The sequence below is a fragment of the Balaenoptera musculus genome, chromosome 16 (assembly GCF_009873245.2).
Source record: "Balaenoptera musculus isolate JJ_BM4_2016_0621 chromosome 16, mBalMus1.pri.v3, whole genome shotgun sequence".
In the NCBI taxonomy this organism is placed as follows: Eukaryota; Metazoa; Chordata; class Mammalia; order Artiodactyla; family Balaenopteridae; genus Balaenoptera; species Balaenoptera musculus.
Genome location: NC_045800.1, coordinates 50771777 through 50786967, shown reverse-complemented (window position 1 = coordinate 50786967; position 15191 = coordinate 50771777). Strand labels below are relative to the sequence as shown.

Here is a 15191-nt window from a genome sequence, read left to right as displayed (position 1 = left end):
CACAACTATTGAGCCCATGTGCCACAGCTACTGAAGCCCATGCATATAGAGCCCATGCTCCTCAACAAGAGAAGCCACCACAAGGAGAAGCCCGTGCACCACAACAAAGAGTAGCCCCTGCTCACCACAACTATAGAAAGCCGGCACGCAGCAATGAAGACCCAACGCAGCCAAAAATAAATAAATAAATTTATAAAAAAAAACAAAAACAAAAACTACAATGAGGTATCACCTCACACCGGTCAGAATGGCCATCATCAAAAAGTCTACAAACAATGAATGCTGGAGAGGGTGTGGAGAAAAGGAAACCCTCCTGCACTGTTGGTGGGAATGTAAATTGATACAGCCACTATGGAGAACAGTATGGAGGTTCCTTAAAAAACTAAAAATAGAACTACCATACGACCCAGCAATCCCACTACTGGGCATATACCCTGAGAAAACCATAATTCAAAAGAGTCATGTACCACAATGTTCATTGCAGCACTATTTACAATAGCCAGGACAGGGAAGCAGCCTAAGTGTCCATCGACAGATGAATGGATAAAGAAGATGTGGCACATATGTACAATGGAATATTACTCAGCCATAAAAAGAAACAAAATTGAGTTATTTGTAGTGAGGTGGATGGACCTAGAGTCTGTCATACAGAGTGAAGTAAGTCAGAAAGAGAAAAACAAATACCTTATGCTAACACGTATATATGGAATCTAAAAAAAAAGGTTCTGAAGAACATAGGGGCAGGACAGGAATAAAGACGCAGACGTAGACAATGGACTCGAGGACACGGGGAGGGGGAAGGGGAAGCTGGGACAAAGTGAGAGAGTGGCATGGACATATATACACTACCAAATGTAAAATTGATAGCTAGTGGGAAGCAGCCGCATAGCACAGGGAGATCAGCTCAGTGCTTTGTGACCACCTAGAGGGGTGGGATAGGGAGGGTGGGAGGGAGATACAAGAGGGAGAGGATATGGGGATATATGTATACATATAGCTAATTCACTTTGTTATACAGCAGAAACTAACACACCACTGTAAAGCAATTATACTCCAAAAAAGGTGTCAAAAGAAAAAAAAAAAACAAAGTTCAAGAAAGGAGGCATATGGCCCCTGTCACTCACAGACCTTCCTCCCAGGAAGCCCATCTGGGAATGGTAGACAGATCACAAAGTGGCCCCATCCACTTTGGCCCCATCCAAACTCATCATCCTTTACTGTTTCCACTCCCTTTGCAATGTAGCCTTGCAGTTCCCCCAAGAGGAATTTCCCCAGCGTCTCCTTCGCCTGGCCCTTAAATCCAGGCTCATGGCTTGCTTTGGCCAAGAGATCATGGCAGAAGCCATGATGCACCAGGTCTGAACCTAGGCCTCAAGCAGCCCTGAGCACTTACATTTGCTCTCTTGAAACTCTGCTGGTGCCCAGTGAATAAGTGTGGGCTAGCAACTGGTGATGAGAGACCCAAGGCCTGGTCACCAGCCACCCCAACTCACAGCCAGCCCACCACCATCCTAACCGGCCAACCCCAGCTGAACGGCCAGTTGACCACAGATGAATGAGCAAGCCCAGACAAGATCAGTCATATCTGACCCAGGTCTGCTGACCAGAAGACTCATAAGTATGAGTATTATTGTTTCACGACACTGAGTTTGGGGATGGTTTGTGATGCTGCACCAGCTAGCTGATGCAGAGGCCTTCTATTCTCCAAGCCGACTGGCAGCTTGGACACAAAAGGCAGACGACCAAGGCCAAGTTCCTGATGGCACCAAGCAAGGGCCCCATTTGGTAGCATGCAGAGGATGGCACCAGATATGGGCTGCACGGCACAGACAGCTTCTCTGAGATGAATCCTCGCCAAACGGGATCACCTCGCCTCAACTCTGCCTCTCTTTAACACCCCAGCCTTCCCGTGGCTTCCCGCAGTGCTGAGGAAATTCTGCTCCTTTCCCACTGGGCTCCCCACCCAGCCCTTCAATCAACAAAGGGCTGACTCACCACCTCAGGGGAAGCCTCCCCAAGCTGAACACCCTTAGGGATCCAGAAGCGGAAAGGGTAATTGAGTCGTTCCACTGCTGCAGGCTGTTTCCCTATGTAAATGCCTATTTCCCATGCCTGCCGCCTCCCCAGCCCCAGGGGCTACCTGCTAATAAGCCACAGAGACCCCTGCAGGGAGGAACTGACACTCTGCTGGCTATTTAATGGTCCACAGAAGAAGAAAAGAACACCAGGTATCTCCAGGCCCATGCTTCAGGTTCAAGATCCCTCTCTTCAACCCCAGAAAGGAGCAGACAGGCCTCCCAGACAGCTGAGTAAGGCTTTCCTGAGCACCAGGAATGGTGCGGCAGATTCAAAATGCAACTTGAAATAGAAACAGCACTCAAATAGCAAACGAACTCCAGAAGGTCCAGCCACATTCAAGCATTTCCCTCGAGGAGGGCTTGGCTGCTCCTCTGAAATTTAAAAACCAAACATTTCATTCTTTCAAAACAATCTCTTATTCAGGTGCCCCTGCTTGGCCTGAACCTTAAGAATGTGTTTACTCTGTGCCCACTGGGTAACTGAGCGTCCAGAGAATATCTGCCTGGAGCAGGAGTCAGGGCTCCTGGGAGTCAGCCTTGCATCCATCCCTTTGAAAACCATCATCCACAGGCTCCGAAAAGGCCATTAACAAAGATGACTATGTCCCAGTCCCAGCTCCTGGCCTCACATGCTCCTAGGTTCCACGGGGAGAGAGACAAACACGCTCACAGCACAGTGGGGGCTGGCTGTGGGCCCTGCGGTGAGGGTGGCCATGGAGGTATGCCCAGGGTGCTGCAGTGTCCTCTGCAAGCCCTCAATGGCTTTCCCAGGGTGTGTTGCAGCAAAAATAGAAATGAAGTTTTCCCTCTCCTGAGAACAAGGAAAATAAAGGGAACAGTGAACAGGCTAAAGAAGAAACATAACCTGGCCTGAAAGAGTTAATCACTCCTAGTTTTTTTTTTTTTTAACTGTTACTAATCTGTAACTAGATTTGTACTTCACAAAGCTAACCTATTACTCTTTAACACTATGTGAATTACATCCTGCACTACCTTGTAGCAAATCACCCCATGTAGCATTTGCATTTCAGAAAAAAAGGTCTCAGGCAGATAACCCAGAGACAAACGGACCCAATTACTGGGCTGCCTGATGCCAGCTGTGACTCTTTTGAAATAATGCAGGAAGAGGAAGAATGCAAGACCTTCACTACTTTGATGCTTATCATACACCCTGCACTGTCAGCCCCACATTAAAATCTTCTCTGATTCCCGAAGGAGTAGGGGGGCCCAGTTCTTGAGGCGCTAGCCTGCTGTGTCTCCCTTTCTGCCTGGCAGAAAAATAAAGCCAGCTCTCTCTTCCTCCAAAATCTCTGTCTCCGTATTTCTGTTTGGCATCAGTGCACAGAGAAGCCGAGATTTCGGCAACAGGTGCACAGGGTTCAGAAGGATGAGAGGAGTGTGGGAACAGAGAAGGAAGGAGACAGTGACCTGGACACAGGCCCTGGGGGGACAGCTGTCTGTTCCCTTCCCCATCTCAGCCAGGCCCCGAATTCCGGCTGCCTTGAGCATCGCAGAGCTCCAAACCTGCCAGAACAAACTCTACCGAATATCTCTTCCTCCTGAGCTCATTTCTAAGAATTTCTAAAGGGAAAAAAAAGAATTTCTCAGACTCGTTGTACTTTTGCTAAACTACTAAGGCTTTAAAATCCGTAAACAGTAGGATATAATTAAATGCAAATGCGGGGCCACATTTAAAAATTAATCTTCTATAATTAATTAGCAATTTTAAACATTCTGATAAATGATACTTAAATGGCACAGAATTATCCTAGCTCTGAGTGATAAAGTCATCTGCTGAAGATTTACCATGGTGGAGTGAGAAATATTTGCATGTATCATGTGGGACAACAGAACACTGCAATCACTTAATTTACCTTTGCTATGAATGTATTTAAAAGCACAGTCTTTATTTTCAAATTGTAGGAGCAAACTCACTCACTGCAGCAAACTCTGAGAAGCAACTGATTCGGAGCCAGGCATTAACCCTGGCTGTGCTTCTAGTAAAGATTAAATTGGCCTCCAGCCACACCCCTTGCCTGGGAAGCCAGTCCAGGTTGGGGTGGGGAGGGATGCCTGGAAGTGGCCCTGTCCACCTTTGTCCCTTCACATTCACCTACTCCTCCCAGCCTGGGTGAACGATGGCCCCCACTCCCAGAGCAATGGGGAGCTGTCCTACGAACAGGCTGCTCCCTTGTGGTTCTTTCTCGGCACAGAAAGAGGTCCCTGGTATCATTCTAACCCAGAGGCAAAAGCCATCAGCTGCAACTATCACTCGGTGCTGCTATTTCTTTCCCAACATTGCAATGCCTTCCCCAGACTGCTCTGCCATCAGCAGTGCCTTTCAGGGTGTGTGTGTGTGTGTGTGTGTGTGTGTGTGTGTGTGCGCACACGTATGTGTGTGTATCAGTGCCTCTTGGGCTGTGCTAGTCTGAGGGTCTGCTTGTACCAGAGTATGTGGCTGGTTGGCGGTATCACTGTATCAGCCTGTATCCGTGTGTGCGTCCGTGTGTGTGGGTGTGTGTGTGTCCAGTCTCCCACACCTGCCTGCACTGCTGCTTATCGCCAGCCCTCTCCCAACCCACTCACCTCCCTGCACACTGCTCTCCCCCTGTGGTACCACGTGTCACCCGCAGGAAGAGCTCACCCCATTCGCTGACCGAGGAACCAAGACCAGGCCAAAGGCAGAGTTCTGAAGCAAACTTAAGCCTTCCAAAGAGCAGAAGTTTTAAGACCCAAGCCCTTGCTGATGGGCTGGCCAAGGACCTGATGACCAACCAAAACAAGGCAACTGAGGAATATACAAGAAAACGTAGCTTTGTATTGGAAGTAAGAAATATAAAATATCCATTCATCATTCCCTCAACAGCCACTGCAGGCCAAGACTTGTGCTGCTCTTGGAAGATAAAGCAGTGGACACCACGCAGTCCCTGCCCTTGAGGGGGTCACATTCCCGTGGGAGGGACAGGCTGCACAGGGCTGGACGGCGCTCGGACTGCAGGGCGGGGGCAGGGCACGGTGTCTGCCTCACGAACTGTCAGCAAGCAGTGGCAATTCTTCTCCATAAATGCTTAAAATACCTTAATTTTTCTACTTTTTCCAGTAAAACAAAACAGACTGGGAGGGAGAGGAGAGAAAAATAAAGAGGATACAAAAGGGAAGAGGGAAGCCCAAGTACAGCTAGAGACAGAAGCACAGAAATAACGAATGAGAGCTGAAAGGACAAAGTCCTGGAGTCCCCCTTCCCCGCACACGCCCAGAGGAGGCTCTGGCGGATGAGAGCCCTGGGGCGCCCCCTCTCGGCCGCCACGGCCGAGTGCCCAGCAGGACCACGGCCACGGTGTAGCCACAATGTTCGACACCATGGCAGGTCCCCAGGAGAAGGCACCACCACTGTGTTCCCAGCCAGTACTTGATATGGTTCCTGGTCCATAGTAGGCACCCAATCTGTACTGGCTGCATGGATGACTGGGTGGGTGGGTGGATGGATGGACTGAAGGACTGATGCATGAACACACGAATGGATGGATGGACAGACAGATGGACACACAGACACATGGACAGCTGATGAACGGATGGATAGACTCTCTTTCAGGAAGATGAGATGAAGCCCGGGGCCAAAATGGACTGTGGACTGGAGGGCTCCCCATGAAACCTGACCTGGAGAAGAAATAACAGAGAGACATACACACCCCTCAACAGCTGTGGCTGTGGCTATGGAGGCCACTATAGACTATTAACCTCGAAGACCCTGAAAAGAACAAACCAAGAACAAACCGGTCCCGAAGTCTGGATTCCCCACCCCCGGAATAGGGAACCCCTTCCTGCTGCCATCCCAGCCTCAGCCCCACCACTCCCCACCCTGCACACCCACTGCAGCAACCTCACCACACACATCCCTGAAGATCCTAGGGCTCTCCAGACCCCTGTCTCCAGCCCCACCTTGACCATGAGGTTAATCAAAGTTCATCCCTATAGACCCAGACCCAGTGTCACCTACTCCAGGGAGGATCCCTGACCCCTTGGCCACCCCCATCTCTCCCAGACCAGAGGACATGGCTCCATCCTCGGTGCTCTCACAGGACCTGGTCCACACCTCTGCTTTTATAGGTGAAGGGGTTTGTTTACACCTCTGTCTTCCCCACCAAGCTGGGAGCCCCAAGAGAGCGGAGACAGTAGCCTTAGTGCCCGGCACAGAACTTAGCACAGCACTCGGGTTCATTAAATGCTGGACAAATGAAAGAAGGAACTCCTGAACAGAGGGGAGGTGACTCCAGCAGCCAGGAGCAAGACCCCTGGCCTTGGCCCCTCTCAGCAGCTGTCACCTTGATCACTTCAGGACTTCCACAGCCCTGGAGTGAGTGAGGAGAGGACAGTGACATTCCCACCTCCCCTGGCTGCTTTGGGCTGACAGGCTACATGAGTAGAGCATCATAGATGGCTGTCACCATCCACTAAACCCCCACTTGGCAGACAATGGTCCAGAGAAGAACCAAGGCCCAGCTCAGGATAGGATGAGTCCAACTCAGTCCCAATTAGGGGTGATTGGAAGGTGCCACCTCCCCTCACTCCGAGAGTCCCAGTGTCGAGCCCATGCAAGGCTTCCCTCCATGGCCTGTGCCCTCACAGCCCCCCAAGGGCAGCACCCTGGGGGGCTCCAAGTCTGGAACCAGGAGACGGGAGTTCTGTCACCCCTGAGCCCAGTCTCCCCAAGGGGAGCCTTTTAAAGATAATGCATTGATGCAGTGATAATATTAACACTGTGATAAAAAAGATCTCAGAGGAGGCAATGTGGATTCAAGACTGAGTGATAAAAGCTGAGAGGAGCTTGAGGCGGGGCCCATTATATGAGCCCACAGGGCCCCCCAAGCAGACCCCAGTGCCTCAGCCTGCGGCACACCCCTCTTCTCACCCACCATCTAGGCTAGACTCCCCAAGCCCACAACCCCTGGCAAGGGCAGCCCCTTGCAAAGTGGGATCACAGAGAGGCCAGAGGTGCATGGGCCCCCAGACCGAGCCCCCCACACAGCCCCAGTGACTGAGTGGACCTCCCAGCACAGCATATGAACAGCCTGGCAGGTCCCAGACAGCCATGTCCGTGTCATATAGAATTTGTCATTAACGACAGCGAAAGCACCGGCCTTCCCAACAGATTCACATGCAGCAAAATGTAAACGATTCAAGCAGAACTATCTTCCTCCCTCACTCCCATCAGCCAGGCTTTCTGAGTGGGGAAGTGGAGGAGGTACAGCTAGGAGGACCACATAACCCAGTCCTACTGGAACTTGTCCATACCAGGCCTGATCGGACACAATATCAACATGTCATCAATAGCGGCGCGGCTCTGAGGCCATTCACTTCCCCGCAACAATGTTCTGTGTTTCATAAAATTCAGGACATGCCCTGGCAGTGGGTCACCCTTGTGAACCGCCTCTGTCCTTGTCACAACAAAGAAGAGGTTGGGTTACTCTGCTCAAAAAGCCCAAGCAATGCCTGTGTGCAGTGCACAAAGGTTTTGTTCTGGGATTGGCATCTCCAAGTCTCTCCTGGAGGACCCGCTGGGCTAGCCAGCCATACAGGACACGTTCACCTCCAGAATCCAGGCTCCTTCCCCTACCACGCTTAACAGATGCAGTAAAATTCTTTGAGCATAAGCACCCTAAAAACCTTTGCCAGACACTGGACAGAGGCAACTGAATTATACCTTCCCCCATGAAACCAGCATGGCCCTGTTTTACCCAGTACAGTAACTCCTATGCTTGTCTTTTCCATACAGGCAGACCTCAGAGATATCGTCAGTTTGGTTCCAGACCACCGCAATAAAGCGAATAGTGCCATAAAGCAAGTCACATGAATTTTTTGGTTTCCCAGTACATATAAAAGTTATGTTTACGCTATATTGTAGTCTATTAAGTGTGCAATAGCATTATGTCTAAAAAAACAAAGTACATATCCTAATTAAAAAATACTTTATTGCTAAAAAATACTAAGCATCATCTGACAACAGAGGGTTGCCACAAACCTTCAACTGGTGAAAGACACCATATCTGGGAAGCGTAATAAGGCTAGATGTGCCTGTAACATGGCACAGAGGGGCTCTGGAGTGGGTCATTCTGGACTTGAGTCCTGTTCAAACCCCGGGTGACTGCTTGCATGACCTTAAGCAAGGCATTTAACTTCTTCAGCTCCAGTTGCCTCATTTTCAAAGTGTTAGGATTAGAGAAGGCACACAGAGGGCCAGGCCCATGGCGGGCACCCAGGAAATGATGGTACCCTCCCTCCTCCTGATAGCAGGCACGTGGGACCAGAAACCAAGACTCCGAGCAGCCGGAGCTGGAAGCAATGAAGCCCAGGTGCTGTCCTCCCCTACAATCTCTGGCCACCCCTCCCAGGGGCTTGTCATTCTTGCCCGACATTAAGAGCAGCCACTCCAGGGGACTTCCCTGGCGGTCCAGTGGTTAAGACTCCGCGATTCCACTGCCAGGGGCCCGGGTTTGATCCCTGGTCGGGGAACTAAGAGGTTACACTGCGAGGTGCAGCCAAAAAAAAGAGCAGCCACTCCAGGGGCAACCCCAGCTCCGCAGCACCCAGCAAAGCAAAGGCTTTGCAAACACGGTCTGGGAGATCAAGAAGGCAACCGGCCAAAGCCAAGCCAAGTGTATCCAACACTGCAGGAATTTGCATAATTAACCACTTGGAAATAATACCTTTAGGCCAGTCTTGGTTATGTGTTAAATCCTTGCAGGGCCTAGAAACAGGGCAAGAGCTGAATTCATCTGGAAGGGAAATGATGAATGTGAACAGTGAACAAGCACAGATGCTTCTCGAGAAGCTATGTGTCCATCACCGCCTCCATCCCTACTTTCAGATGAAGACACTGAGGTTACAGAGGTGAGGCAAATGACCCAAGGTCACACACAGAGTAAGTGGGGGAGCTGGACTCGACCCCAAAGTTGCTTACATCCAAAACCAACGTTCAGCAGAGCAGTAGCCGGGAGGAAAGGAAGCAAGGAGAAGAGGCGAGGGATTGGCGAGGAGAGGGGAGGGGAGGAGCCCGGCGACACTTAGCAGACACCAGCCCCAGAGCAGACTCCACCGGCCTTTTAGCAAGGAGAAAAGCTTTCCTGGGAGCAGACACTGGCACGGACACTGCTGGGAACATTCTGAGAAAGCCTTGGACACATTAGTGCTGCTAATCCTAGCCTGCCCATTACTGGCCTGAATGACTTCATACAGAGAAATGTGTTCTGGTGAAAATGCCGAGCATCGCCCGGACCTCACAGCCGGGCTGACCACCAGCGTGATCCGGGGCCTGATTAGCCCAGAGCGGCAGGGCTGCTGGCCAACTGCACCAAATTAAGCGTTCCCAATTTTTAAGTTCTCCAGCAGTGGGCTTCGTGCTGGCTGCTGATGCATGAGGTAGCATTTCGAGTAATAATTAATTAGAGAAGAAAGCAGAATAAGCAAGCAAAGGATATCAAATGGAGTTAGTACAATTCTGCCTTTCACTTCATTTTACATTCAGTCAGAGAGGGCCAACAAAGTGCCCGGGGCTGGAAAGAGAACCGCCGGGAGCATTCAGCCACCCCCTGACTCCTTCCGTCCACCGCTGCTGCCAGGCACACCACACCCACAGCCTGTCCCCCAAAACCTACCCAGGCCGGAGAGGGACCTGCCAACTCCAGGTTGTCACCTCTTTGCCATTAGACCACCAGGGCGCACCCATCATCAGCTCATATAGTACTTCTAGTTTTCTGTTCCCAAATTCATGGATTCTTTGTTAAACTGGTGGGTCTGACCCCTAATAAAGTTGTTTAGAAAAAAATCATTGATTATCCCAGGCACCAAAAAAATAAGCACGTACACCAAGTATCATTTGGTGACATGCAAACGACACCTGCTCCGGGTGTTAACACATCCCAAAGCAGAGCTGCCCACCTCTGCCGAGAGCTGGAAATTTACTTTATCCCTAGAGGCGTACACCTGTCAACCAAGAGAGGAAAATTAAAAGGAAAAAAACAACAAACAACGGCCTCAATTTTGCTGCAAAATTCCCTGGCAGTGACAAATAACCAGGTTTCCCACTAGCCGCCCCCAGCCTCTCAGCATCTGGGCAGGCGTTGGGTCACCTGTCAGGGACCAGTCAGGAGTCAAGTTGTGCTGGGGTCTCCTCCTTCGTGGCATGTGCTGTGGGCCCAGCACCCAGGGATCCCCACGTCCGTTTCAGCCATGCCCGAGCAGACAGTGCCTGCAGCCCACCTGAGCCACCCCCAGGGAGCCCTGGGCAGCGCTCCTGGGCCCCAGGCCCCACCACCTACCTCGTTGATGAAGGAGTGTGCCCCCAGCGGGCTCAGCAGCAGGATGGCGCGGCGCAGTGTGTCCCGGTAGCGGTTCAGCTCCTCTGTCTTCATCGTGGTGAAGAGGCTGGTGAACACGTGGCTGACGTTCTTGTCCACCTTTTGTAAAGAGACATCAAGGCCCAGCCGCGAGGCCTGGTCCAGAAAGCTTTGGAGCCCACGGATATCTGAGCAGTGGAGAAGACGAGGGAGAGAGAAACATCTTTAAGCGGGAAGGGACCTTGGAGGGCGTCTAACTCCAATGCTACCCCCTCCCATATGGGCCTTGAGCAAGGATTCAAGTCTGCCTCCATGGTCCAATGAACAAAGGATGGAAGACATGTATTTAGTCCCAATGTCCCTCAGCAGCATCCAGCCCCTGGGTAAGTTTCTCCCACCATAGGAAGCACTTCCTGCCATCCAACAGGTCCTGTGGCCACAAGTGTCCTGCATGATAAGCTCCTTTTCTCTCCCTATTGCTTTCACCCAATGGGCGTGAAGGTTCTGGCAGTTCTGTCCTGGTTGCTACATGTGGTGGTGGTCCCTAACCCTGGACCCCTGTTCCCTCCACCTGGCTCTGCTCCCCAGGGCTATGACTCCTTGACCCTCAGTGGTGAGCTAAGGCCCCTGACTGCCCTGGTCAGAGCAGGCCCAGACTCAGTCCCTGCCCCAATCCTGTAACTGAACAGCTTGCACCCTCACAGCCTCCCTGAGGCTTGGGACTCTGTCTTGTTCCAGGGACTTGATTTTCCTGGATGAGCTCTCCTCCTCCACTCTCTTTCCAGCTGGGGTGATCTCACCCCAAGTCCAACGAGAACTCTGCATCCTGACTGGTTCAGGGGTGAGCAGGTGGTCCAGGATGGTCCTAGACTGAGCACCGTCCTGACACTTTGGTGGAGCACCCGGGAGAGAGGTCTGCTATTTCCCCTGTGATCAACCAAGGGATCAGGATACAAGCCCAGGGCAGGAGGGGAGCATGGAAAGCTGGAATAAATTACCAGGAAGCAGGAGCCCATAAGGAGCTTGGGGCCCAGCTACATCAAATATTAGTGCAAACCTACTCTTGTGATGGCCGGGGCTGCTGAACATTTTTTTTTAACTAGGGCCCAAATCTCTCAGCGGCAGCCCTGCATGAGCCATCTGGCTTCTCCTAAAGGAGATCTGCCCAAGAATGGAGCCAGCAAGCAGGTCCAAGAGTGGGGCACAGTCCCGATGATGTCATTTAAGCCTCTGGGTCCACCTATGAAGCCTGTTTCTCCTGGATCTTTCAGTTTCATGAGCCAAAGAATACCCTTTCCTGCCTAAGCCAGCTTGAGCTGGATTTCTGTCACTTGCAGCCCAGAGTCTCAATGCATAGGCCACTTTTTCAAGTCTGGGATGTTTCCTTCATCTGGTCCATATCTGTGTTCCAGCTCCCAAAGGCAGGCCCCACACCTGAGCCACCCCCTCCAAAGGACACTGGGCCAGTCCACATCGCACTCGTAGTACTCTCTCAGTGTCTGGGATGTCCGTGGGCTGCCCGGGCATGCCCTGGCCCATCCGGTCACCCAAAATCAAATTCAAAGGATACAGTGTTAATTCAACCCAATTGTTTTTCCCAACCAGTTCCTCTTCCAAACTTTCACTTCATGCCCATTCCACAAATTTCATGAATTCTACACGTACCAGGCAGCATGCAAGCTGCTACAGTGGTTCCTTCACTGCCCATCTTGCTGGGAGGTTGGCTCACCAGTAAGTCTAGTCCCAGCTGGATACGACAGGAGCAGCCATGGAAAAGCAAGCACGGTGCCAGGGAGACCAGAGTACCATGGCAGTCATAACTGGGGTGCTGGGGGGAATGTGCACAGAGTCCCTCTGTTCCCACGATGGGGGGAAGCCCTGGAATAGGGTCTGAGTACCTGTTGTAGACTCAGACACTTAGAACTTAGTACAGTTCCTTAGTAGAGTTCCATCCACTTTGTGCCTCAGTGTTTTCATCTGTAAACTGGGGATGAAAGTTCCTGACTACCATTTTCATAGGACTGTGAGGAACCACAGTTCTTGAAGGTACCACCTGCTTGCATCTCAGGGGCCTGCACCTGGGAGGCACAGAGAGCCTACATCCTAATGGTCCATCCGAGGGCACAGCAGTGCCCAAATGAGGACCCCTGGGTCCCTTCCAGAGATCGCAAATGTGAGACTGATATTCAAGTCCATGTGTTCAAGTCCAGCCATGACCTCAGCCAGCTTGGTCTATCGGCAGCCTGGCCCCTGAAGCACAAACATGCACCCAGAGCTGCCTGCCTGACAAAGCACAGAGGTCTCAGCGTTGCTCTGCCCACTGATCCAGACAGGAAAAGGTGCCAGGAAGCAGGATGGGCCCTCTGCACCAAGCCCCAGGCCTCACCCAAAGGTGACCAATGGAAGACCACACAGTGCCTTACACCTGCCCTGGCACCAGGGGCTCCCAACACACAGGCCCCGGGTTGTCAACACCCCTTGGATCCCCAGAGAGGCCATGCAGTCCGCATCAGCCTGCTTGGGCCCCTAGAGATCTGTAGCCTTAAAGCCTCTTGAAAGAAAAATTTGAAGAGGTTCTTCAGAGCTTCTTCACCTATCAGAGGGAATGGCAGGCAAATGGGCAGAGATGGCTCAAGGAGCAGAAGTATAGCAGGGGGAGGGGACCCCCAACTAGGAAAAGTCAGGGCTGGTGTCAACACTGGCCCCTCCCTCTCCTGACCACAGCATAACTCACGCCTGCCAAGGGCAAGCTTGAGAACATCTCAGCACCGAGCAGACACCCATATGCCTAAAGCAGCAGTGCGCTCCTGTGCCGGGCATGCAACAACTTGCACCCAAATGGCCCATGATGGTTTCCCCTCAATCTGGGCTGTCACTAGCCACCTGTAGCTATTCAAATTCAAACTTAATTTCATTAAAATTAAATAAAATCACACGCTTAGTTCCTCAGTCACACAGCCACATTTTAAGTACTCAATGGTCGCATCTGGCTGGTGGCAACCATACTAAATAGCACAAATATAGATCATATATGATGGATCATCACAGAAAGTTCCAGTACAGGGTCTGCCTGAGAAACTGTCTTTTAACCTGTGCAGTGTAAATGATGGTCCCAAATATGGGAGATGAGCTGCATTCAGGCCTCCCTATTATCATGCCTCTTGCCCTGTCACTTTGAAGACCATTCCGGCTCCTACTCCAGGTTCAACCACATGACCTGCTTTGACTCATGAGACCATTGTGACTTGGTATAAGCCGAGATTTGAGTAAGTGTGCATTTCTGTTTCCACTCCTGGACCCTGCCACCACCATGAGAACAGCCTTGGACTAGCCTCCAGAAGGATGCAGACACGTGGAGAAGAATCAGGCGGTCCGGGCAGCCACCCCCGGCTACATGCCAGCTGAATTCAGATACACCAGTGAGCCCAGAGCAGAACTGCCTAGTTGATCGATAGACTCACACACACACACACAAATGACTGTTGTTCTAAGCCACTAATTTTGGGGATGGTTTGTTTCTCAGCAATAACTAACTGATAAACCAAGTTCATCAGATGCATTATATCTAATATGCCTTAGGAAAAGTTCACTGAAAGAGCAAGGCCTGTATCTTAAAAAGTCACCCACACACACAGCTTCCCCACATGGGGCCGAGTGCGAGCCAGTCCTGGGGTGAGGACACTGGTAGCTTCTGCAGCGCTATCCCTTCGCCTGGACACCAATGTCCTCACTGCCCGTGGCCTTGGCTCTGACCCAGATCTGAGCACAGCCGATGGGACAGGGATAAAGGCAGCGCTCTGAGACCCACCATCTACCAGTTCCCACTCCACTTCTGGCGCCTTTCAAGGCCATTACAAGTATTTAAAGTGGCAGAGACTGGCACGTCTGCAGAGCCATGCTTTACGTGAGCACATGCGCAAAGAGAGCTCCAGGGTGGTTCTGTGCGTGTGCCCATGGGTCCACCAGTCTGGTAGGGGTCCAGGAACCTCACGCATCACACCAGCACAGCCGGTCCTCACAGGCTGGGGCAGAAGTCCCCTTCAGTCTCTTCCTTGAGGTCCCCCTACCTAAATCCATCTCAAGCCATAGGACTGTTTCACTTCCTCAGGGAATAGGAGGTGCCATGGGGGGTGGCAACTGTCTCGGGACCCACAAGGACGCACGAGGACATGCACACACAGGGAACACAAGCCCTCAGAGCTCCTGCGCACGCGCAGCTGCTGCGTTTCTGCCTTCTGTTCGGGCAGCCCCTGATGGAACTGAGCCACCGGCGAGAGTTTAAGCTCCCTGTCAGTGGCTGGCTCCTCACACCTGGAACAATTGACGCAGGCTGAAGGCAGTGCTCCTGAGGGACCACGGCCCCGGCTACAGCCGCCTGCTCCCACTTGGCTGAAAAGGTCAGCCCTCAGCCTCTGAAGGTCTTATTCAGTTGCCCTTGAGGAGAGCTGGGGGGGCAGAATAACAGTCAAGAGCGCAAGCTAACTTTGCCGCCCTCCTGCCGTTCCCCAGGAATGGGGCCAAGGAAGTCCACTTCTCCAACGAAAATCCTTTCCTCCCTCAAGACTGAGACTGAGTGTGTAACACCACCCTACCGTCATCCCCCAAGAAAGCCAGCTGTCCACTGCTGCTTCCCAGAAAGGGAGAACTCTCCAAGAAGTCAGACTAAAGACAGAGATGGGGCTGCTCTCGGGGTAGCAGTGTGGGCATCCCAGGAGCCTTTTGGCCCCCTACAGAGTTCTGGACCTTGGCCCAGGCCCTTCCACTGGGAGCTCTCTGTGCA

The 15191-nt window shown here is 51.8% G+C and overlaps 1 protein-coding gene across 3 annotated transcripts in view; it reads right to left on the bottom strand.

The window, feature by feature from the left end:
• GRID1 (glutamate ionotropic receptor delta type subunit 1) overlaps window positions 1-15191 on the bottom strand; it is a 668729-nt gene that overhangs the window by 461139 nt on the left and 192399 nt on the right. For all 3 annotated transcript variants that reach the window (XM_036829602.1, XM_036829603.1, XM_036829604.1), the window contains exon 4: window positions 10394-10599. In XM_036829602.1, the coding sequence (XP_036685497.1) occupies window positions 10394-10599 (206 nt within the window). The remainder of the gene's footprint in view (window positions 1-10393; window positions 10600-15191) is intronic.